The 22,821-nt window shown below is 34.4% G+C and overlaps 6 protein-coding genes across 11 annotated transcripts; 2 read left to right on the top strand and 4 right to left on the bottom strand.

The window, feature by feature from the left end:
• Positions 1-806: 806 nt before the first annotated feature.
• On the top strand, positions 807-7,941 carry LOC106335819 (cysteine-rich and transmembrane domain-containing protein A-like). 6 transcript variants are annotated; one of them, XM_013774438.1, is made up of 5 exons: positions 807-1,056; positions 1,130-1,298; positions 6,629-6,746; positions 6,815-6,983; positions 7,644-7,941. In XM_013774438.1, exons 2-5 carry the CDS (start codon positions 1,296-1,298, stop codon positions 7,690-7,692), a joined length of 339 nt encoding a protein of 112 aa, XP_013629892.1. In that variant the 5' UTR covers positions 807-1,056; positions 1,130-1,295; the 3' UTR covers positions 7,693-7,941. The 6 variants fall into 6 exon arrangements, with proteins under 6 accessions (XP_013629892.1, XP_013629894.1, XP_013629895.1 ...); XM_013774440.1 differs by having other exon boundaries at positions 6,616-6,746; XM_013774441.1 differs by lacking the exons at positions 6,629-6,746; positions 6,815-6,983.
• Positions 7,942-8,425: 484 nt separating this feature from the next.
• Positions 8,426-9,736, bottom strand: LOC106329930. Its single transcript, XM_013768527.1, has one exon. The coding sequence runs from the start codon at positions 9,734-9,736 to the stop codon at positions 8,426-8,428; it is 1,311 nt and encodes a 436-aa protein (XP_013623981.1).
• Positions 9,737-11,317: 1,581 nt separating this feature from the next.
• Positions 11,318-13,267, bottom strand: LOC106329074. The gene is made up of 6 exons (XM_013767650.1): positions 12,854-13,267; positions 12,660-12,792; positions 12,461-12,595; positions 12,227-12,350; positions 11,793-11,930; positions 11,318-11,620 (listed from the first exon to the last, which is right to left on the bottom strand). Exons 1-6 carry the CDS (start codon positions 13,107-13,109, stop codon positions 11,510-11,512), a joined length of 897 nt encoding a protein of 298 aa, XP_013623104.1. The 5' UTR covers positions 13,110-13,267; the 3' UTR covers positions 11,318-11,509.
• A 767-nt stretch (positions 13,268-14,034) lies between these two features.
• Positions 14,035-16,036, top strand: LOC106328396. The gene is made up of 2 exons (XM_013766832.1): positions 14,035-14,431; positions 15,954-16,036. Exons 1-2 carry the CDS (start codon positions 14,205-14,207, stop codon positions 16,006-16,008), a joined length of 282 nt encoding a protein of 93 aa, XP_013622286.1. The 5' UTR covers positions 14,035-14,204; the 3' UTR covers positions 16,009-16,036.
• On the bottom strand, positions 14,993-16,664 carry LOC106328394 (uncharacterized protein At5g39865-like). The gene is made up of 2 exons (XM_013766830.1): positions 15,967-16,664; positions 14,993-15,805 (listed from the first exon to the last, which is right to left on the bottom strand). The coding sequence occupies exons 1-2, from the start codon at positions 16,373-16,375 to the stop codon at positions 15,009-15,011; spliced, it is 1,206 nt and encodes a 401-aa protein (XP_013622284.1). The 5' UTR covers positions 16,376-16,664; the 3' UTR covers positions 14,993-15,008.
• A 2,681-nt stretch (positions 16,665-19,345) lies between these two features.
• Positions 19,346-21,256, bottom strand: LOC106328395 (two-component response regulator ARR8-like). The gene is made up of 5 exons (XM_013766831.1): positions 20,716-21,256; positions 20,529-20,623; positions 20,374-20,451; positions 20,041-20,111; positions 19,346-19,880 (listed from the first exon to the last, which is right to left on the bottom strand). Exons 1-5 carry the CDS (start codon positions 20,816-20,818, stop codon positions 19,574-19,576), a joined length of 654 nt encoding a protein of 217 aa, XP_013622285.1. The 5' UTR covers positions 20,819-21,256; the 3' UTR covers positions 19,346-19,573.
• Positions 21,257-22,821: the final 1,565 nt, after the last annotated feature.

Genomic DNA, 22,821 nt, shown 5'->3' with positions numbered 1-22,821 from the left:
AGATATATAAATAAAATCAAAACAAAATGTTCTTTTAAAAGTTCTAATATAAATATTCAAAACAAATTTTATTGAAATTATAACTTTCATCTAAATTTTAAAAAGAAAAAAATAAACATAATATTTGTATTAATTATATTATATTAATAATTATTATGTTTTACCATAATAGTATTTTTTATATTGTTATATTGTGTTAATATTGGTTATTTATTATTAAATCGTTGCATTATCTTATAATCAACCCGTCATAAATATTTTTCGAACGCACGAAATCCTAACAGTTGCACTAGTCCATCTACAACCACAGACTTTCGCAACCCATTTCAACCAGTGAAGCAATTGATTTTTCCTTTTCCTTATTATTCGCCGAACATAATCTATATTCTATGGCTCCTATATCTTCTATAAGTTTCTGCTTCTAGACTTTGCACTGAGCGTTATCTCCTTTCGTCAACGTCTTTTCTTGAGCTACAAGATTCGCAGAGGAACAACAATGACTCAGTACAATCAACCTCACTGAACTAAGCATTTTGTGATACATCAAGTGTAGGTAGTTAATCAAATTTTGGACCAAATGGAGAGCCAAGTCTTATGAGTATGACCTTGACAAATGACAAGTAGCAGCAAGACTTGACAAATATCAACCTTAAACGGTCAGTTAGCAATAGCAAAGCTAGTATATACTACAAGAAAACAGGGTAATATGTTTTATTATTTATAAAAAAATATATAATTAAAAGTAAACATAATAAATATCTGCTATTATATGGCGGAGGTTCATCGTTTTTGGGATAAAACGAAATAAAAAAAGTGATAACTACTGCAAAACGCGTTTTACTTAAAACACACTCTCAATGACTTTTCCTTCTCCTTATCGTTCTGTACACATCTCTATAAGTTTATGGGTCTAAACTTTGCACTGTGAGTCATCTCCTTTAGTCAACGTCGTTTCTTGTTCTTGACCTACACGTTTCGCAGGAGATCAGAAACCTAGAAAAGAAACAACAATGACTCAGTACAATCAACCTCCCGTTGGTGTTCCTCCTCCTCAAGGTTTCTTCCCAACTCCTTTATCTTCATGCTGAACTTTTGGGTTCGTTAAACTGCTTTGATCTTGTGATAACAGGTTATCCACCAGAGGGGTATCCACCGCAGGGATATCCGCCGCAAGGTTACCCACCGCAGGGCTACCCACAGCAAAGCTATCCTCCTCCGTATGCGCCGCAATATCCTCCACCACAGCAGAATCAGCAGCCGCATCAACAGAGCAGTACTACTGGGTGTCTACAAGGATGGTACGTCAAAATAATTTTTATTTTATTAATTGATATACTATACCGCTTATTTACAAAAATCAGGCATACCACATATTCTGTCATACCACTCTCATTCTCATTCCACTTTTTGTATGTTATCAAATAGAAAGTCATGTGCTAAAGCTAGAATATTCTTCTTCTAGAACTTGACTCTTCATCCTTTTCTCTGCTGTCTATATATCTCTCTCTGTTGATAATCGATATTGCATTCTTTAGGATGAACATGCTTACATTCAAACATTGAACTGGTACTGGTTATAGACTACATTGCATATTTAAAGCAATTGAATTTGGTAAGCAACACGGAGGTTTTTCACCCAGCTTCTTCTCAATAAAATAATAACAACGTTTTTTTATAAAAAGAAGAGAGATGATAGACACTTGAGAAACGATTGTCATATAAAAAACTCTTTGACTTCTGTTGAAAAACTGTGTTACTATGTACTCCCTTCGTTTGCAAGTGATGTTTAGGATTTTTGTTTTGTATCAGTTTAAATGATAAATGTAATTTGAAATTTAAAACCATTTGTATTTGGCAGTATAAATTTTTATTGATTGAATTAGCTGTAGTTATTGTTTTTTATGCAAATGGGATAAATTGAATAAAAATTAGTAATTTATGTGCAAAAACTTTAATACCCAATTATTTTGAAACAAAAGGAATATCACTTAAAATGGTTTATAAAAAATTATTATGTGATTAGATATTATCTCATATGTATTAACTGATGATCATTTAAAAGGTTGTAACTTTAAGTTTGTACTAATTAAAAGATATCATTCTTAGGTGTCACTTAATTAGGATGACAATTTAGTTTACGTGTCATCTTAAAAATCAATTGAAAAAAATGTTGGTCCAAATCCAATTACTATGGAACATTATATTAACCCAAAATATAAGAAGTGTGTATTCTTTCATTAAATAAAAGTTACGGAATTACCTAATATAATTAACATATATATGGTAATTAATGACTATGAATAATAAAGATTTGATAACAATTTTTACATTTTTCTTCATTTTTTTGTTTAATTTTATATTATTAAAAAGAATTAAAAAATCACATTATCATATAATAAAAAATATAGATTTTTTCTTATATGTTATATTTTGAATTTTTTAAAATGACTTTATATTACAAAAATGAGGAAACCTTATATGTTATATTTTAAAAAATTTAAAACGACTTTAAATTACAAAAAATGAAGAAACCTTACATGTTATATTTTTTTTATATGTTAAATTTTTTCTTATATGTTATATTTTGAATTCTTAAAACGATTTTAAATTACAAAAATGTAAGTTTTCCTTAAGCATACGACTAAAAGCATTAAAATGATATGTATCAATTCGATGATTGATCTGAAATCTTTCAAAATCATATGGAAGATAAATGTCACAATAATTCAATTGTAGAAACAGTACTGTTCACTTTTTTAAGAATGTGTACGGTGGAAAAATAAGGTTTTTGTGTCATAATTTGTTTAATGTCTAATCTGATCAACGCATGATACATTAATTATCGTTTAGTTCCACAATTTTAATAAAAATTGATCCGGTCCATCGGAAAAAAATTATATAATAACAACAAAAAACATTGCATATGTATAAATAAAATGATCAAATATATAAAAAAAATTATCGATAATATATGCAAATAAACTCACTATGCGTAAAGCACATGTCTTATCCTAGTTAAATATAGTATTGGTGAGATTTAATGCCAAAGTGTATTGGTGAGATGTCGCCATACTAGTATTGGTAAATGGTAATATAGTATTGGTGAGATACTTTTGATAAAGTATCTACAATCAATGATGCTCTAATTGTGTTACTGGTTCTGAGAATGGTACAGGTTTAAAGTAAACATATACTTGCAAAAGTTTTGGTTACTCTGTTTTTATCAAGAATAAAACTGACTGAGAATGTGAGCAAATGTTATGATTTTTCAGTCTTGCTGCTCTATGCTGTTGCTGGCTATTCGAATGTTGTGCAGAGCTGGCACTTTAATTGCAAGAGAGTGTTTGCAACACAAGAACCTTGGTTGGAATTAAAATAATTGCTGGATACAATCTCTGGTCTATTATATTTCTTTATGTTTTTATGTTCTTAGGCTCATAAAAAAAAACTATGGTCTATCCACGTTCTAGCTCGATTTGGATTTGAGAATAATGGGAATGTAAACTGGTGTAGTGACATTATTCCTTTGCCTCCCTCAGTCAATTGCTTTCTCTCTTTGTTCATATTTCATATGAAATCTGGAGTTTCTTGGGCTCTACGAGTTGTACTTAACGTACAAGTCTTAAAATGCTTCGTAAATCAGATTATTCACCTCTGATTGATCAGTTAAGCCAAACACAAATTGATGATTAGAGCTTAGTCAAGAAACAAATTCCTTTTAGTTTATTTGTGCAGTGGTTCTAAGAGTGGTATCAGCTCGTATATGGAAAAATAAAAACATGAATGCCTTCTGATTTCTTGATTCAAGATTGGAGTTAATGATTAAGATGATCATATGTTCTCCTGTTTTTAGAAAAATAAAATTTCCATGCTCTATCAGGCTCAAGGACGAGTGCTTACCCAAAAGAAGTCTTAAGATACGGAATAGGTTCAGTTTAAAAAAAAAAGGTTCAGCTGAAGTACTTGTTCATAAATATCAACTCAACTTCATGGGATGTACATCATATATACTTTCAGAATAGCATACATTAAAGATAATGATATTATCAAGCATCATATGTTTAAATCCACATGGTGAAGAATAATCAGTGGTAAATAGTTATGAAGATATGTGCATATCTCTTCATTTTTTCTTCAGTAATTCAGTAAATCTGCTTGCTTGGGATTTTGTTTTAATTGATTCTAGGTCTCTAATCATCTATATTTTTATCCATGTTGTTTATAGTTTTATGTTTGATTCCAAAGAATCCGTGTAATTCTGATGGTCTTTTTATTCCAGAGGACATTCATATTCCTAATGGCTTTGTTTCCTAATTATATATCTCAAAATTGTATCTTATCTCTGTATCTTTCTAAGATTAATGGAAATTTTAGTGTGAAAAAGTTGCTTGTCATTGATTCCACTTCTTAACAAATTTTGTCTATATAGTTCTTTTTTTGTGCACCTGTCTATATATTTCTTATATACACAAATTATATTGTCGTGTGTTACAAGAAAAAAGACGTGGGTGTAACTAGTAACCATCATTGGAACATTAGAAATGGATAGGAAAAGAATGAATATGAATGAAATTTTGGGAATGATGAAGAATAGATTCTTTATAAAAAATTAACAAGGAACAAATTTACTCTATAATTCTCTACAAGAAAAAAAAATGAGACGGAATGAAAAAGAAACACTATTTCTCATGAATGACAATTTTTATAAGGAATGTTACGAAATGTATTGTTCTCCTTCATTCTCAGAACTCAGTTTTTTATCCGCGATCCAGTCAATCAATATATTGTTCAAAAAATTATTTTTATCTTTATTTCCTAAATCAATTTTGTTCATACATATTTGAGATATTTATCATACCTATCTGAGTTCCCCCTAGCGAAAAAAACTCCAAACAAAAAATTAGATAAAAATGCATATGTGCGGTCTTAAAATCACAAGTAACATACAATAATTGTGTTATCTCGAGCTGCAACTTGATCTGATTAGTGTAGAGGACTATCATGCAGTGCCGGTCCTGCATGAAAAGTCATCTTTGATCCAAAAAAGAAGAAGAATAGTAGTGGTTTCTTTTATGTCAAAATCTCATCTAGAAAACCAAAGCAGCATACAAACCAATGAAAATATTCTTAATTTATTTTAGAAAATTAAATATAATTATAAATAAAAAGAAATATCAGCTTTAAATGGTGGGGTTTCATTGCATTTATTATCCCTCATCTTTGTATACATGATAACTAGGCCTGAGACTTAATATCTGGTATCTTTTATCTAATCCATAATTTGCTCTGATCCGTTTCGAAAAACGGATATCCGCCGGATCCAGATAGAGATTTTACAGATCTAGATATTGAAATTTCAGGTCCGGATAACCGGATCCGGACCTATTATATATTTTTAAAATATTAAAATATAATTATATTTATATATGTATTTTATAAATAATTTATATATAAAATAAATATAATTTTAATTTTATTAAATTTCAATAATTTTAAATAGTAAATTAATTATTAATTTATTAGTTTTAAATTTAAATTTAATTTTTTATTTTTTTAAAAGTATTTGAATCCAGATATCCGCAGGTATTCGGATTTTAGTCTGGATATCCTAACTCTGAATATCCGATCAGTCCCACCCCTGATAATAACAACTGCAAAACATGTATTAATTAAAATTAGGGCTCAACAATCGGGGTCCAAACCGGATTTCAGTTTGGGATTAATCGGATTTCGAATTTTTTGGTCATGAATTTCAGTCTTATTTGGATATTATAAAATTTTGGGTCGGATTCGCATTGGATTTAGTTACATGTCCAAGATCTGGTTGAACCCTAAATAGTTCGGTTTCAGACATTAATCGAGTTATCTGTTCCAAAAATATTTTTTTCCTTTTAAATTTGTGTATGTGGCTTCTTTAAACCATAATGTTGTCTTCAAAATAACTTTGGAAGACTCGTCTATCAACCTTAAGAGACTTTTCCTTGAACTATATGTGATAACATCATACATATCATGAAAACCCAAAGCATTGTACGAACAAAAATCATACATAATGAAACATAAGCAAATTAAAATTAACAAATAACAACTCTATTAACCTAAGGAACACTAACTTTAAAAAGAACAACATTGTGTAAATTTCAGAAGCAGACTTATACAAATTGAACTTTAAATGCAATTATCAAAACATTAAAACATCATTATTGACCAAAAAGATATATTTAAATAAATATTTGAGTTATTTTTTTTATTATTTGAGTTAATTATTCATGTAATAAATAGTTGTTTTAGGTACTCAATAATATCTTAGTGTATTTTAGATACACATTAAGATTGGGATCGGGTTTGTACAAGTTTGTTTTTGGAATTTTGATTTTCGGATATCCATTTTGGTTTGGGTTCTATTCAGCTAAAACCAATCCGAACTACCGAAAAAGATCCGTTTGGTATTTATGTTGAGTTTGGATCCGTTCGAATTCAGTGTTATCGGGTTGGATTCGGTTTGAATTTTCGGATTCAATTTATTTGTCCAACCCTACTTAAAACATTCTCAATGACTTTTCCTTCTCCTTATCTTTTTCCACACGTCTCTATGGCTCCTATAACTTCTCTAAGTATCTGGACCTAGGGTTTGCACCGTGAGTCATCTCCTTTTGGTCGTCTCTCGAGCTACACGTTCCATAGGAGATCAGAAATAACAATGAGTGAGTACAATCAACCTCCCGTTGGTGTTCCTCCTCCTCAAGGTTTCCTCGCAATTCCTTCACATCTCCATGCTAAATTTTTGGTTTCGTTAAACTACTTTTATATTCAGGTTATCCGCCTGAGGGATATCCAATGGAGTCTTATCAGCCGCAAGGCTACCCACAGCAGGGTTATCCACCACCGCAGGGTTATCCTCAGCAAGGATATCCTCCTCCGCATGCACCGCAATATCCACAGCAGCAGCAACAGCAGAACAGCCCTGGGTGTCTAGAAGCATGGTAAGTCAAAATACTCGATATAATCAAAATTGCGTTACTAATATTTTGGTTGCGAGTTTCGTATGGGTCTATGTTGACTGAATTGACTTATATACCGTGTGTGAATGAATGAATATTCAACTAGAGAGTCTTTAGTGAAAAGGTCATGTGCTACAACTAGAATATTCCTCTGTAGAAGTTGACTGACGTAAAAAAAAAAAAGAAGGTTGACTGACTTTTGATACAAAAGTGTTGGGTGGCAATGTGGTTGCTTTCCTTGTGGCGCCATGGGTTTAAACCAACTTTGGTACGAAATATTATTTTTAAATTATTTCTAAATTTAACTTCGAGTCAACTGGAGATTATATACACAAGGTCTTCAACTTTTGGTTACTTAAAACTTTACCATCCTCTCACTCACAGACACTCTCTCCCTTTGTTGATTATTCATATTGCGTTCTTTAGGATGAACATGCTTGCATCAAACATTGAACCTCTACTGGTTACTTACTAGTACATTGCACATTTAAAGCAATTCGATTTGTATTTGTGTTACTGGTATTGATTATAGTATTAGTAGTTGAAACTTGAAACTATACATACTAGCAAAAGTTTTTGGTTACTCTGTTTTTTTCAGACTAAAACTGATTGAGAATGTGAACAAATGTTATGATTTTGCAGTTTTGCTGCTCTCTGCTGTTGTTGTCTCTTGGATTTTTGCTTCTTCTGATTGGAGTATCTGCTCAGATCTGCTGGTTTAATTGCAAGAGAGTGTTTGGCAACACAAGAACATTTGTTGGATCGGATAATGGGCATTAAAATGAAATTGCTGGATACAATCTCTTGTCTATCCTCTTTCGTATATGTATTATGTTCTTCTATTCATAAATAACATATTGTCTATAGATTTTATAGCTTGGTTTGGATTTGAGACTAGTGGGAAAGTAAATTGGTGTGGAGACAATATTTCTTTGCCTCACTTAGCCTATCTACAATGGTTACTCATTTACAACACCCACTTTTTTTTCTTTTAACACTCCACCTCATCTTCTCTCTCTTCCACATCATTATTCGACATCTATATAACTTTTACTTTCTACAATAGTTTTGTTTAATAAAATTACAACACTTTACCCCACCATTTTTATTTCATATTTTTCATTTTATTTATGTTTATGTTTTTTGTGATTACATATTATTAATCACTGTTAATATCAAATTAAATATAAATAAGTAAAATTAAATAATTTTATAAAATAATTTTAGTTTTAATATTTGCTTTTAATTTTATATATTATTTTAAATTTTTTATAAAAATAATAAAAAAGAGAAATAGAAATAGTCATTACTAAAACACATACAGTGAACATAGATTTAAAATGCAATACAATAAGCACACAACAAGTAAGGAAACACTCATAACTTAATTAGTACAATAATCTCAACTCACAAACTTAAAAATCTCATTCACCACGGAACATTCCGAATTGGGTCCATATGTGTTCAACTAGATCTGCTTGCAATTTGTGATGTACATTTGAATCACGCAACTCGGATCTAGAACGCACATGATTTGCAAATACGGGTAGCACTTCGGTCGAGAATGTTTGTTGTGTACTCGACCCACTTGCCTCAGATTGATCATAATCAGTCCAATGTTGAGCATATGTCTCTCGTTCATCCTCAACAATTATATTATGCAATATGATTTGCAATATGATACACGACCTCATGATGATAGCTAAATCGGCTATGTCCCACAGGCGAGCTGGTTCACTAATGATTTTAAATCGAGCCTGCAACACTCCAAATGCAAGTTCGATGTCCTTCCGACACGCCTCCTGACGTTGTGCAAATAACTTGCCTGGTTCACTTTGAGGTAACCTAATTGATTTGACAAAAGTAGGATAAGAAGGATAGATACCATCAGCTAGATAGTAAGCCATATTATATGGACGTTGGTTCACAAAGAAATTCACTTTTGGAGTATTTCCTTGTTCAACATCATCGAACACCGGTGAACGGTCTAGAACGTTTATATCGTTCAACGTGCCCGGACATCCAAAAAAAACATGCCAGATCCATAGATCATGAGATGCAACTGCTTCAAGAATAACAGTTGTGGTTCCTTTATCTCCCCGACTAAATTGACCTTCCCACGCTGTAGGACAATTTTTCCATTCCCAGTGCATGCAATCAATACTCCCAATTATCCCCGAAAACCCTTGCATCTCACTAACACGTAAAATTCTCTGGAGGTCATCTTGAGTTGGGGCTCTGAGATACTCTTGTTCATACAGCCGTATGATTCCTTTACAAAATCTTCGCAAGCACTCTAAAGCAGTAGTACCTCCAATTTTGATGTATTCATCCACCGCGTCAGCTGCCACACCATAAGCTAACATTCGCATGGCCATAGTACATTTTGCTAATGGAGATATACCTTCTTTCTTGGTTGCGTCAGATCGTTGGGTAAAGTAGTTGTTGCTGCTTGATAGGTCTCCAACGATCCGAAGGAAAATATGTTTTCGCATCCGGAATCGCCGACGAAACATTGCATCGTCATATGTAGGTTGATTGGCAAAGTAGTCGTCAATTAGTCTTTGATTTGCTGCTGCATGATCTCTTTTGAAGTATTTTCTCTTGCTACGAGCTGCATAGTCTTCCTCTATCTTGTTTCGACGCTCCCTAAACCGGTTGATGATATACCTCTCTTCAATTTCAGACTGCCTCTTGTAAGCTTCAACATCAAAAAGAAATTCTGATGGATCCATTGAGATTTTTTTAGTAAGGTGAGATTTATGGTATTGGTACATTAATGGAAGAATGAGTTCCAATTTATAAAAAAAAATGGAACCAATGAATTGAGTGGTTGTAGCCTTGGATAACCATAATTTGGCATATGTTGCGGTTGGTTGGGAGATTGATTTTGAAACTGATAGTTGTTGGGATTTAGGTAGTTAAAAGAGTAATTAGAAGAGTTTTGGGTGTTGAAAGGTTTATTGTTTGGATCCATTTAGGTAAACGGATATTTAAAGCTAAAACAAAGTTTATTGGAAACTAAACTTTTTTTTTAAAGACGGGTTTTTTTCTGTGTCCAAATCAAATGAAAGTAGTCTCTATTTATAGAGAATGGGAAATTATAAATTTTGATATAAATTTTGATATATTTATTTATAAATATTATGAAATAATTGAAGTTATATAATTGAGATGAAAAAAAAACATGAAAATCAAAGCAACTAATCATAATGCAACACTTGTCACACTTATCCTCTTCTTTCTACTTTAACGGGTGTTGAAAATTCACTAAATTTGCCATCTCACTACACATCACTTCCTTTTTTATTACAACAAACCATTGTTGTAGGATTAATTTTTTCAACTGTTGTAAAATGGTTTACAACAAACCATTGTAAGTAGTCTTATGGGTGTCAAAATGAGTTATAGCTTATGAGCTGGCTCAGCTCAGTTAGATTTTTCATGAGCATGCATCATGCTGCATGATCTATGTTTTTAAGCTCATTTAATAAATGAATTTAATGATCGAGCTTAAATTAGATCACGAGTTTAGCTTGGTCGTTTTTATACTTTATATATATATATGACTTCTATTTTCCTTGTGTAAGAAAATATAGTTTCTATATTTATCGTATTTATCTTCTAAAATTAAAATGTAAAACCAAAAAATTATAAATATATACAAAAAAGTAAAAGAACATTGATATCAATCCTCACATCATATATCTTTAGAATTAAAATCTAAAACAAAATATTCTTAAGACTCTCATGCAGAATGTATATCTTTATGATTTGAATTGATGAAGATTTTAAACATGAATCATCTCAAGCCTCTTATGAAAAATAGATTTTCGGATCACTTATTTAGCTTTGATTTAATTTATTATTAGGTGTCATATTTATCAAGTATTTAATATTAATATTTTGGATTGATTTTAAATTATATTATGAAAAATATTTTATTTTCTAATTTATTTTATAATTATTTTCAAAAAAATTATTTTTTTATATTTGATCGCGAGTTAGCTCATTTAACTCATGATTTAGATGATCTGAGTTCGAATTTACATATTGAAACTCATATAATAAATGAGCTGAGCTAGCTCATGAAATATCCAAACTCGAGCTGAGTTGAACGAACTAGCTCATTTTGACATCTCTAGCCTCACTGAGTCTTGGCTTTCTTTGTAACTGAGTAATTAGATTCTGATCCACACTTTTAAATTGATTGATACAAATCTGATGGATAATCAATCTTGTTTAGATTTTAAATTTAGATCTTCATAAATAAAAGAGAGATTTAAAATCTTCGTTAACGAGGATGTGAGATCATGTGAAAGTAAACATTGCTGTTTCAAAACATAATCAATAACATATCTGAATAAAAATCCAGAGAAAGTTTCTGAAAAAAACCGTCGTTGGAGACAGCGTATTCATATTTATATCGATTTCCCCCTTCGGCAATTTGGACTTGAAGCAAATACAACACATAGATATGCATTTGCCCATTTACAGTTTTACACCGATCACTCATCGCTTGTCTCAAGAGCAGATTGTAATACTTCTTCCAGATACTTTTCCGCGGCTGCAAACTGTCTCTTCTTGTCTTCTATTGCTAGAGCAGCCAGAGCTTTGTCCTGCTCAAAGAAATATGATCAGCCAATACACTGTGAACTGAGACTAGCAACGACCAATAACAAAGAGGAGACTGACAATGTATATCAATTGAGGAATTAACTCCAGATTTGGAAGAACCAGAGATGTATTAGCTTTCTTTTGGATTCAATGAAAAAGAAGTAAGAAGATTACCGGAGGCAAGTCCTGGTAGCTTCTTAGAGTATCAACGACGGGTTTGGTCATCTTCTCCAGTTCCTTCCTGTGCTCTGCCATTTCCACAAGCTCTCTGTGGCTGATCTTAGGACTGTAGCCAACACGGTTGAGCAACATCTGCTCCACAGAATATACATAAATCAAAAAAGGTACGATAACAATACTCAGCTAGCGAACATCATCACTGTACTTCTTATACGATCTAGAACCATAATCCTTGAATCACTAGCAAGAATATAATTTGACCATCACTGAACTAATACTTCCCGTTTCAGCTAGCTAAGAGTTTGTTCCAGTTTTTACATGAAGGTAACTCATCTAATTGCAGAAAGGTATATGCTTCTCAGCTTACCTATCACCTACGGAAAATGTAAACACTGAAAGAAGAAGAAGAAGAAGAAGAAGGCGTCTACCTCATACTTCTTGTACTGCTGTATGTATTGTTCCTCCTTGGCTGCCATTACTTCCAAATTCGTTTTCCAATTCTCCATCTGAGATTCACAAGGGACTACATCGTCTTCTAACTGCGCAAGGATTCTGTAAAAAAACTCAACACAAATAAAGTAAGATATACACCAGTAGACTAGATCATACACACACACACACACACAAAGTCTACTCCTTTCTTCAATTATCACGAATCTTACTTCTTCAAATACGTCAGCCTCTGAATCGCTTTCCTCGTATAATCAAGAAGCACATTAGAATCCTTCTGTGCTTTAGCTCTCTTCTCCTCCACTCCAGTCTTCCTCAGAGAGATATCTCCCATTGCAACAAGGAAACTACACAACATTTCTACTGCATCAGCGATAGGATAGCAACAAACCAATAAGAGAGCCTCCTCACCTGCTGAGTTCAGTGTCTCTAATGTTGAGCAAATTCGCCACATTTGCAAGAACTTGAGCTAAAGAGACCACGTTGGAAGGTAAGCTCTCCTGCGCCATTCCCGCACTCTCCAGTATCTCTCTAACCCGAGCCGCTGCATCAACACTCTTAGTAAGATTCGTTATCGAAGCGGGTGAGTAAAAAGGAAGTTGTACCTTGACCACGGTACTCGGAAGCCTTTTGCCGGAAATCGTTGGCGACGATGGTGGCGGCCTGAGACTTGGCTTGAGAAGCGGTGGCGAGGTTGTGGAGATGTGCGATGCTTCGATGAGTGTAGTCGAAACTGGGGACTTGTTTCCCGGCGGATTCGAACTGTGAGGTGAGCCAAGCTTTCACCTCCGAGATCCGAGCGGCGTCGGATCCTCCCTTGGCTTCGCTCAACGACGCCGTATCACCGGTCATGTCACTCATCGTTTCGGATCAAACAAAGAAGAAAGCAATTGGAATCGAAGCAGGAGGAGATCGGGTTACCGGTTTGGAGATGCGATCACGTTCGCTGAAACCCTAAATTTTCCAATTTGGGGGAAAGAACGATCGGTTGGAGTTTTAATTTAACAGTTCAAATTTCAAAAAGACAATAGAAGAGTAAATTTACAAAAGACAGCCGATCTACATTAACCCGATAATTACTTTTTGGTGTGTTGGGAAACTTTCTACAACAGTGAATGTATCATCTTTGCTGCTCATCTCAATTCGTTTTTACTGTTTGTAGGAAAATTATCCACAATTTTTTTTGAATAATACTAAGATTTAATATCATGTGTAACTTTAATGATGTTATTTAGTGTGTTTAATGGATTTTAAAATCAAAATTAAATTTAATGTTATTAGTTCTATGATATTTTAAATTCTGTTGAAATAATGTGGTGTTGGTTTTATAATTCATAAATCATAATTCAAACTATATATATTATTTAATAATATTAATTTATTAGTAAGTTTGATTAGACAATAAATTTTAGTGGATTTGAATTAATTTCTTTATTAAAAATTTCAAATCCGAGTAAAACATAAATATTTAATAAAATTAAGCAAAACACGTATACTAGTTTTCAAAATTAGATATTTTTATTTGAATTTATAAATTATGTAAATTTTGAATCAATTAAAATAAATAAACGAATAAGTATTTTTGACTACTGATTCATACGCTTCTAATTTGGCGATATTTCTTTATCACCTCGTTACTTCGTTCCATATAGTAGTACCCACTAGAGTCTTAACGAATAGTCAATGACAATAAATATAGTATACAAATTTTTTTGTTTTATTACTGATGTCATACTCCAATTCACAAATTTATAAAAAAAAAAGTGAGGCAAGTTTTCATCTTTTCTCGAACCACTAATATTCAGCAGATAACACGTCCTGGTCCAACACTAACCAATCCCCTCTGGCCCTCTCTCTCATTTGTTCTCGAATTTCAGTCTTTAAAAATAATTTTTTTCTTTCAATCTTATAAGTTCTTTCCGTAGTTAATTCCATCAAATATTTAGTTTGATCCACATGGGCTCAAACTTGTGCTGCTCTCGCCATCCAGATACCTATGAAAGTACCACGGGCAACAACGGTGACCGTAGCTTGCCAACAGGCGATGACAAATTTCTATCGGACGCAAGCACGTTCTCCGTGAAGGAGCAAGAGAGTCAGCTTAAGGCAGCGAGATTGGAGGAGCAAAGACTTGGCCGTGAAGCAGAGAAAGTCAACTCATGGGTCAAACATGAATCAGCCAGGTTCGACCACCTTCCATAGTTGACCATTGTTTTGACCAAGCTTTTTTTTTTTTTTTTACGAACCACGAACTAATACAATATATATACTTTTTTGGTTTACAACCACAAGAAACACAAAGTTTATTGCTTCTTACATAAGACATGATACATATTGTTGCCTACAAATTAAGGGTGCTAAGAATATAGATTTTGGGGCAAAAAACTTTTTCGGAATTTAGAAGCTTATTTCTATGTAAAAAACTTCTAAAATTTTTTTTTGTGGAGGGGGAGCAAAGCTAATGTTTTACCCGGCTGTGCTCAAATCCGGTCGTGATATAAACAAAACGAGATTACCAAACGCATTGCTATTTCAAGACATAGATGAAACCAAAGTTAATCAAGAACCAAGCTGAAGAAAATACAAACATCAATGTGAAGAAAACAATTGTGGCCTAAAAGGATATCAATGAGCCTTTAAGTCGGTTACTATATCAATGTACAAAGAACACAACCAAGCAAAACATATCTAAACTCACAAGCATATCCCTAAATGTTTTGTCTTCTCTTCACATCAACATCAATCAACCGAACCCACTCACTAGAGACAACATTTCTTACAACGTACCAATCCATTCTCATTGCATCCGTTGCATCTCTTAAACGCATCTTCTTGTTCCTCAAACACTTTGGTGCTACCGCCACAACTAGTACACGGCACAAACCTTGCATCTCCACAGCATTCACAAGCTCCCAGTGATTCACAAACAGGAAGCCCTTTTAACATCTCTCCCAGTTCACCTCCATCGTTGAGTTTCTTGATCTCCTCCATTCCACCAATGTGGACTCCTCTTACGAACACCTGAGGCAAACAAACCGGTTTCTCTTCTCCTAGTGCAATCTGAAGCTCTCTCCTATATTTGGACTCCATTGAGATGTCACGTTCCTCTACCGCAACCTGATACCCTCTCAATACCATCCTTACGTAACAGCAATCCTCATAAGTCTTTCGAATTCCTCTGAGGCTAGTGAAGTATAATACTATCTTGTTCTCATCCTTCTCTGTTTCAGACAGTCTTGGTTTCTCTTGCTCTTCCAAAGACCTAGAACTCAAACGTGCAGATTCTAGTAAACTGGTTTGTCTCGTGTCTTTACCTAGTTGTTTTGAAGACAATGCTCTCTTGTAAGATGAGATGATGTTAGGATCCAAATCAGAGAGAAACGATTCTTCAGCCAAATGCTTCCACAGAGGCTGCTTAGTTTTAGAAGGCAGTGGTATCCAATCTTCGTCATATTCTTCGATTCTCACGAACTCGTAAGAGTCGTCCGGTTTCATGGCAGACCCATTAACACCAACGTCATGATCCGCGGTGAGTGCAGAGAAAGATAGAACCGAATCTGAGATCAAAGAGACCATAAACATATTTTAGGTTAATATTAATAAAATCTTTTTGATAACTTACTGTTAATGCACGTATATTGAATAACTTTTTAAAATTTGGAGGCTAAAACAAATCTTTTTTGATAATTTACTGTTAATGCACAGTAATCATGCTTACCGTTACCGTTATCCAAATAGTCGTCGTCAAGGTCGTTCATGAGCTCCCATGTGTTAATCACTGAGTCAGGAGATAACGAGTCGCGTGACTCCTCTGGTTCAGGTATCTTCTTGTTATTGTTATTCCCGGACAGGGAGATATGAGGCAATGTTTGTCTGTTGGAGGCTCCGTCGAGATCGGTGATGTGAAGAGAACCGTAAGTGGTGGACTTGAGAGAGACGAGGTGGTGCGTGTCGCCTTCTTTAGCCGGTGGATGATGAACCGACGGCATCGGAAATGAGAAAGCTTTAGGAACCCTGGCAGGCGACAACGGCGATGGGACCTTGGAGTTGAGTTTCGTCACCGGAGGTGAAGTTGACGCCGAGCAACACGAAGAAGAAGAAGTGGTTTTAGAAGCAGAGGAACCCATAATGGCGTCGATGTTGTTTTAGTTCAAGCACTCTTGTCTAGGTCTCTTGTGTGTTATGCTTTGTCGGAGAATACAAAAGAGAAGAAGTTAGAGAGATAATAGGTGGAAAGGAGCTGTCTAGGTAAGTTGGTGGTGGAAGATGGTGAAATCACTAAAGAAGACGATGGTGTGATGTTTATTTTACGGTATCAATATTTAAATTTTATTGGAGATAATTACGGAAAGTATTTATTTGATTCTATTTTTAGAGCTTAATTTAAGAAATCAAATTCAAAAGTAAACATGTGTTGTAAAGTGTCAAGATCCTCAAAAATTGCTTAGTTTCTAAATTTGAATTTGGCCAAAGACTTGCACTTAAATATTCTTTAAAGAGAAATAGACAACATACAGTATTACCATACATTTTGTCTATTTGAGTATATAAGAAATTATAAAATAAATTAGCAAAAACTTAGAAAAAATAAGAATTTTTTTTTTGACAAAATATACAAAAATAAGTAAAGGTTTGATGGAAATGTGGCAAAATAATATTCAAAATTTAGAATGTAAAATGGAAAGAATACTGATTTAACATGTTTTATTCTATAATCGAAAAGATTATGATATGCAAAAACCTGTTTAAGTAACTTTATATTCTGCTAGTTACTTCTAATTTGGACCGAGCTTAGCGGAAATGTCGCAGAATAATATTCGATATCAACAAGTAAAACACTGACTATGGAAAGAAGATTAGTTTAACAATCTTTTTGTAACTAAGATTTAAATTAACATTTTTTAGTCTCCAATCCAGAACGGAAATTTTAAAATGTAAACAAGAAAATAATTTGGTTATCCATTAAAAGTCAATAATCAACTAACTTCTAGTTGATTTGGTGTAGATTCTAGACTTAAATAACAATTTACCATTAGAAGTCACATATACATGTGTGTGTATAAGTATAAGTATAACCAGTATAAAAATTATTAGAACATACGACGTAAAAGTTGGAATATGATTACAATTGTCTAGAATAATGGAGCTCTGCGCTGATACTTTATGTTATATGAAAATAAACACGAAACGCTATTGCACAAGCCACACTCATTGCTACTTTGCCTTTTGTCTTTTATAAAATAAATAAATAATAAAATGATAACAAATACTTAATACTCTGTTTTTATAAAAGTATAAAAGAATAATTAGCCAAAAAACAAATATAAAGAAAAAGCAAGATGGGCGCAAGAAGAAACTTAATACTCTGTTTTTATAAAGCTTAATAACTTATCCGTAAAGAAAGATTTTTTTTTTTGTTAAGTTCCGTAAAGAAAGATTTTTTTTTGTTAAGTTCCGTAAATAACGCGCTAAATTTGTAAATAATATTTCAAAGTTTTAACTACTGACTTGTACAAAAAATGGTTGCTATATTCACTTAATCATCTTCGTTACACACTGGAACCAATTGAATCATTACAACCGCGATGTCTATGATCTTATCACTTTAAAAGGTAAAGCTATGGCCTATGGGTACCGTCACTCACCAGCGAATAATCTGCAAGTTGATCTGGTCTTGTAATGAGGATCTGAATCATTCTCTACCAAAGGTCCAAAATCATCTTAGTCTCACTGGAATGTAACCAAAAAGTAGGGTCGAAATTCGCATATCATTAATCACACAATTACGTACTAAGTAAAACTCAGTTGGAAACAGAGATTAGAAAAGAGTATCAAAATTTACCAAAAGACCAACATAATTCTCTCAAATCAACAGAACACAGACAAATTGAGAAGTATTATATATATATATATATATATCAAACTCCACTTTACATGGAGCAAACAATGACCTTATATATCTCCCTCCTTTATAAACACAAACCCTTCAATTATAGGGTTTATAGACTCATCGCCATTAAAAAAAAGAAACAAATCTCTGAGGAGGAAATGGTGATAGTTCATGGAAAGCATGAAGAATCTTGAATCTTGAATCTTGAATCAATCATCCGACATGGAGAGGGACGATTCTCGGTTTCTAAGAGAACCAGCAATTTCGTCAGCGATACACAAACACGTGAAAATCCAACCGCTCAGAGCAAACCACACGGTCTTCGTCAGATACATTGCCATTTCCAAAGGCATAGCCATTTCTATCTTTAGTTTCGCGAGTTCGATCTGTTTGGATGAAGAGTGAAGGGAGGAGAGAAATATGAATGTATATTCCACACGTGACACATGCGGGGATCTTCAGACCAATAATACATCACCATATATACTTTTCACCCCGTCTCTTTCTGGCCAGCTAGAAGAGTGTTAGGTGACACGTCCGTGTTCGACCAATAAATTCGAGCTTAAAAGTGAAGACCCGTCCCAAACTTTTATATCAACCTTACCCAAAGGCTAATTATTAAAAAAATTAATGTCATCTATGATGAGCTAACCGACATTTCCCCAACGAACCAATCATTCCCGAGACGTAGTTTGTTTTCTTTCAATATTCGGGACCCCTTCTATTGTTGTCTAGTAAAAGCCCACTTAGAGAGTGACATTAAACTATTAGAAAGAAGAAGCCCATTATGACATTAGTCCATAACGGAGAGAATCAGATTAAACGAAGGTGTAACAAATAAATCGTATTAACAAATTGTAATAAAAATAAACGTCCAATCAAATCGCCTATAAAAGAATCTCCAACTTACGTCTCTATATTTTTCCTTGAAATAGAGAATTCAAGGAAAAAATTAGAAATAAATATAAAAATGGATTGGAAATGGTCTAATTCTTTGAAAAAATAATAATGCTATGAATGGGGTCCTAGTGGGCATAGGAAGTTGGAGGCAATGGCATGTTATTCCGCTCTCTCTCTGCTTTTCATTGAGATTTTTAAGGTTTCTGAGTTGCTTTTCGGATTTGTTGTATACAATTTTGCAGAGATGATATGGTTTATTGGAGAAAGAACCTTGAAATCCTTTTGTGATTTTAAGGCTAACCCGAATTGTTATTATATATTTGCTAGTTTGTGATGATATACATTTCAGACGTGCTGAAAATACGCCATCTTGTGCTCGATAATAGTACTTTATCATCATCTACCTATATATATCCCCCCCCCCCTCTTCATTTTTATGGCAACCCTGTAATTACCAGAAGAAGCATTCCTACAAATAACCTAACAAAAACTCTGAAGCAAAGTTTTGAGAAAAAACTTATCAGATCACACCCAGTCAGACTGATGTTGTGATATCATTGTATTTAGGACGTGATCGACCAGTAGATATCACTTCTTCCATTGCTTTCCTCTTATTATTAGTCAACATTGGTTCTTGTTGTTCGGATTCAAGTTCTTGATGGAGAGTCAAGATTTCAATCACTGGCGATTCTTCTTCTTCTTCTATCTCCGGTTTCACTTCTTCTGCTGGTTTTTCACTTTCTTTCTTCAACTTGGTTTTCATCATATGAGATTTCAACTTGGTGAGATCAGCTAACTTTACTGGTTTCAAGAAAAACTCCTCAGCTCCTTCTTCCAGACATCTGTTGTCCATTGACATTATATCAGTACCAAAATACCAGATACATTGCAAGAAAACTACATTGTTGTTCCTCTAGGTCAAAAATTTAAAGACTTGTTGTTCAAGTAATTATACTAACCCAATTTCACAAATCAAGAAGAGTCAAAGAAACAGAGGCTTACCTGGAGATTCTAGCAGGAATGTTCTCAGATGACATTATTACAACGGGAATCCTTCTAAATGCAGCTGATTCCTACACAAAGCATATATAGTAGATGTCTCTCAGAAAATCATTATATTGTTCTCTTATTATACAATATATATCATATAAATAAATAACTAAAGTTTAAGAGAGTGGGAATAATATTCCAAAGATATTTTCACCATTGACATTCTAAATTAATACTAGTAAAGAGAACATCTTTATTTCTTTTTCTGGAAAACGAATTTTCCAGAGATGGAAAAGACAGCAACCCAATTGAGTCCAAGAAAAAAAAAACAAGAACAAGAAGTACCTTAACTCTCTTGAGCAAATCATAACCAGTGATGCCAGGCATACAGTAATCTGTAATTATAAGATTTATTTCAACTTCCTGCACAAAGTCACAAACAAACTTCAATAAAACGAAACCTAAACGCGAAATAAACTCAGTTGAATCTGATGAGTTACAGGTGATGTAGAGGTAGCATTTGGGTCGTCATTCTGATTGCTTTCTCTCAAACCAAGAAACTCGAGAGCTTTAGAGCCTGAATCAACTGTAGTTACTGCAAACATACGAACAACATAAAGCTTTTTAGAATCTTCTCTCTCTCTTTTCTTTATATGAAAAATTTTAGCTTCTTTTTGTTCTGTTTACCTTGACAGGAAGACTTTTGCAGCAATCTCTCTATCATTTTCCGATCAAAGAAACTATCATCAACCGCCAAAACATGGAACTGTGACTCTGTTACCACACCCATTGGTTTGTTTTGTGTTCCTTTTCTTATAAGATTAATTCTCTATAGTGAGAGTTGTCTATGAGCTTGCAAATGGAGGGGAAGTAAAAACGGGGGTTATATTCGAAAAGGAAAATAAAATTAAAACTGCATCTAGCTTTGAGTTACGGACCAAGCAAGTTTTGAGGAATTAAAGTATAATTCTATTGCTAAGAAGACAACGAGAAAGAGAGAGGGACTTTGGTACTAATGGATAAAATAATAAAAGAAATCTATATGAAGATTTTAATGGATTTGTTTTCTCCACCAAAGACTTTTTGTGGGATTAAGATAAGAAGATGATAGATTTAAATAATATAGGGAGAACTAAAAAAAAAAGTTCTGTTGGAGGTTTACATAAAAGACTATCATATAACCACATGCAGTTTTAACGCCCACAGATAGTTGTTTTAAAGGACTGGCAGAAACTGGATGGTCTACACAATTCCTCTCCACTGCAGGGAAAGCAATAATGCTACAATCAGTTCTCTTAGCCGTTCCTACCTATCCTATGACATGCTTCCTACTCCCAGTAAACCTTTGTAAGAGAATACAATCGGAACTTACCAGATTCTGGTGGGACGCGAAGGCTGGTGAGATAAAAATTTGTTGGGTCTCCTGGGACAAGCTTACGATGCCTAAGAGTGAAGGAGGGCTAGGCTTCCGTGATATACAAACCTTTAATCAAGCTCTTCTGGCGAAAATAGCTTGGAGACTACTCACTGCGCCCACCTGCCTCTTTTCCCGAATCATCTTGGGCAAATAATGTCACAAGACATCCTTTCTGAAGATCACAACTTCATCAGCCATCTCACACGGTTGGAGAGACATCCTCCATGGCCGAGACCTCCTCATACAGCACCTAGGTAAAGCTATAGGCAATGGAGAGACAACAAGCCTCTGGCTGGACTCCTGGATCAAACCAAACGCATAGCTGAGATTCCAGGGCCCCGTCCTACAACAAGACATGGATCTTATGGTCTCAGATATTCTAACAAGAGAAACTAGAGAATGAAATCGAGCCCGCATAGACAACCTGATGCCTGAACTCACATTGCATATCATGTCGCTCCGACCGAGTATCTTGACCTCTCAAGATGCCTACGTCTGGCCACTCAATAGGAGTAGAGTATATTCAGCGAAGTCGGGATATAACGCCTTGATCACCTCCAAGCCCCGAGCTCTAACAAACCCACGTCTTGTAAACTGGGACTGGAAGAAGAATCTCTGGAACCCTCCTTTACTGCCAAAAATAAAGATCTTCTTATGGAAAGTCTTACATAATGCGATATCTACGGGAGAGAATCTACAAAAGAGAGGAATGCTCACCAATACCCTCTGCTACCGATGTCGAGCCGTGGAGACGTAGGAGCATCTGTTCTTCACACAACGATTTCCCCCAAGCTACAACCTTTGCCGCTGCACTCCAAAGCTCGTACCTTCAGAAGAACCTACCTCCCTATGGGATCGTGGGTAATGTCTTCCCTTGGATCTCGTGGCATCTCTGGACCACGAGGAACAAACTCATATTTGATTCCAGATCCACTACTCCACAGGACGTTGTGGTACAATCGATCTGCGCCATGAGAGAATGGGAATCAGCCCAATCATCTCTCCCCTCTGCTGCCCTCAAACAGTTACCCCCGACGCCACCGCCAATTATTCCGACAGCTACAATCTTCTGCAACACGGACGCGGCTTGGAAATCAGACTCCAACTCGGCTGGTCTCGCCTGGATCTTCTCTGATCAATCAGGCCTGGAGATTGCTAGATCTTCATCAGCACAAGATCATGTCGCCTCCCCCATGCATGGCTGAAGCCATCGCAATCAGAGATGCCCTACTCCACGCGGCTTCTCTCAATTACTCCCACATCTGTCTCAGAACAGATTCTCAAGTGATTGCCCAAGCAATCAACAGGAAATCATCGACGATGGAACTCTACGGACTGCTATCAGACATCGACTCCCTTATCTTTTCAACCTCTTC

This window comes from Brassica oleracea, chromosome C3, assembly GCF_000695525.1.
Source record: "Brassica oleracea var. oleracea cultivar TO1000 chromosome C3, BOL, whole genome shotgun sequence".
NCBI lineage: Eukaryota > Viridiplantae > Streptophyta > Magnoliopsida > Brassicales > Brassicaceae > Brassica > Brassica oleracea.
Note: the sequence above shows the minus strand (reverse complement) of the source record. Positions and strands in the feature narration are given on the sequence as shown.

Excerpts from the sequence above, each read along its gene's own strand:
- LOC106335819 (XM_013774437.1), top strand. The coding sequence starts at position 1,011 with ATGACTCAGTACAATCAACCTCCCGTTGGTGTTCCTCCTCCTCAAG. Across the intron at positions 1,057-1,129 it reads TGGTGTTCCTCCTCCTCAAG|GTTATCCACCAGAGGGGTAT; the intron begins GTTTCTTCCCAA and ends TTGTGATAACAG. Across the intron at positions 1,299-3,880 it reads ACTGGGTGTCTACAAGGATG|GCTCAAGGACGAGTGCTTAC; the intron begins GTACGTCAAAAT and ends ATGCTCTATCAG.
- LOC106329930 (XM_013768527.1), bottom strand. The coding sequence starts at position 9,736 with ATGGATCCATCAGAATTTCTTTTTGATGTTGAAGCTTACAAGAGGCAG.
- LOC106329074 (XM_013767650.1), bottom strand. The coding sequence starts at position 13,109 with ATGAGTGACATGACCGGTGATACGGCGTCGTTGAGCGAAGCCAAGGGA. Across the intron at positions 12,793-12,853 it reads TTCCGAGTACCGTGGTCAAG|CGGCTCGGGTTAGAGAGATA; the intron begins GTACAACTTCCT and ends GTGTTGATGCAG. Across the intron at positions 11,621-11,792 it reads GCTACCAGGACTTGCCTCCG|GACAAAGCTCTGGCTGCTCT; the intron begins GTAATCTTCTTA and ends TTCTTTGAGCAG.
- LOC106328396 (XM_013766832.1), top strand. The coding sequence starts at position 14,205 with ATGGGCTCAAACTTGTGCTGCTCTCGCCATCCAGATACCTATGAAAGT. Across the intron at positions 14,432-15,953 it reads GTCAAACATGAATCAGCCAG|TAATCATGCTTACCGTTACC; the intron begins GTTCGACCACCT and ends GTTAATGCACAG.
- LOC106328394 (XM_013766830.1), bottom strand. The coding sequence starts at position 16,375 with ATGGGTTCCTCTGCTTCTAAAACCACTTCTTCTTCTTCGTGTTGCTCG. Across the intron at positions 15,806-15,966 it reads CTATTTGGATAACGGTAACG|ATTCGGTTCTATCTTTCTCT; the intron begins GTAAGCATGATT and ends CTTTGATCTCAG.
- LOC106328395 (XM_013766831.1), bottom strand. The coding sequence starts at position 20,818 with ATGGGTGTGGTAACAGAGTCACAGTTCCATGTTTTGGCGGTTGATGAT. Across the intron at positions 20,452-20,528 it reads ATGCTACCTCTACATCACCT|GAAGTTGAAATAAATCTTAT; the intron begins GTAACTCATCAG and ends GACTTTGTGCAG. Across the intron at positions 20,112-20,373 it reads ATTTGCTCAAGAGAGTTAAG|GAATCAGCTGCATTTAGAAG; the intron begins GTACTTCTTGTT and ends TGCTTTGTGTAG.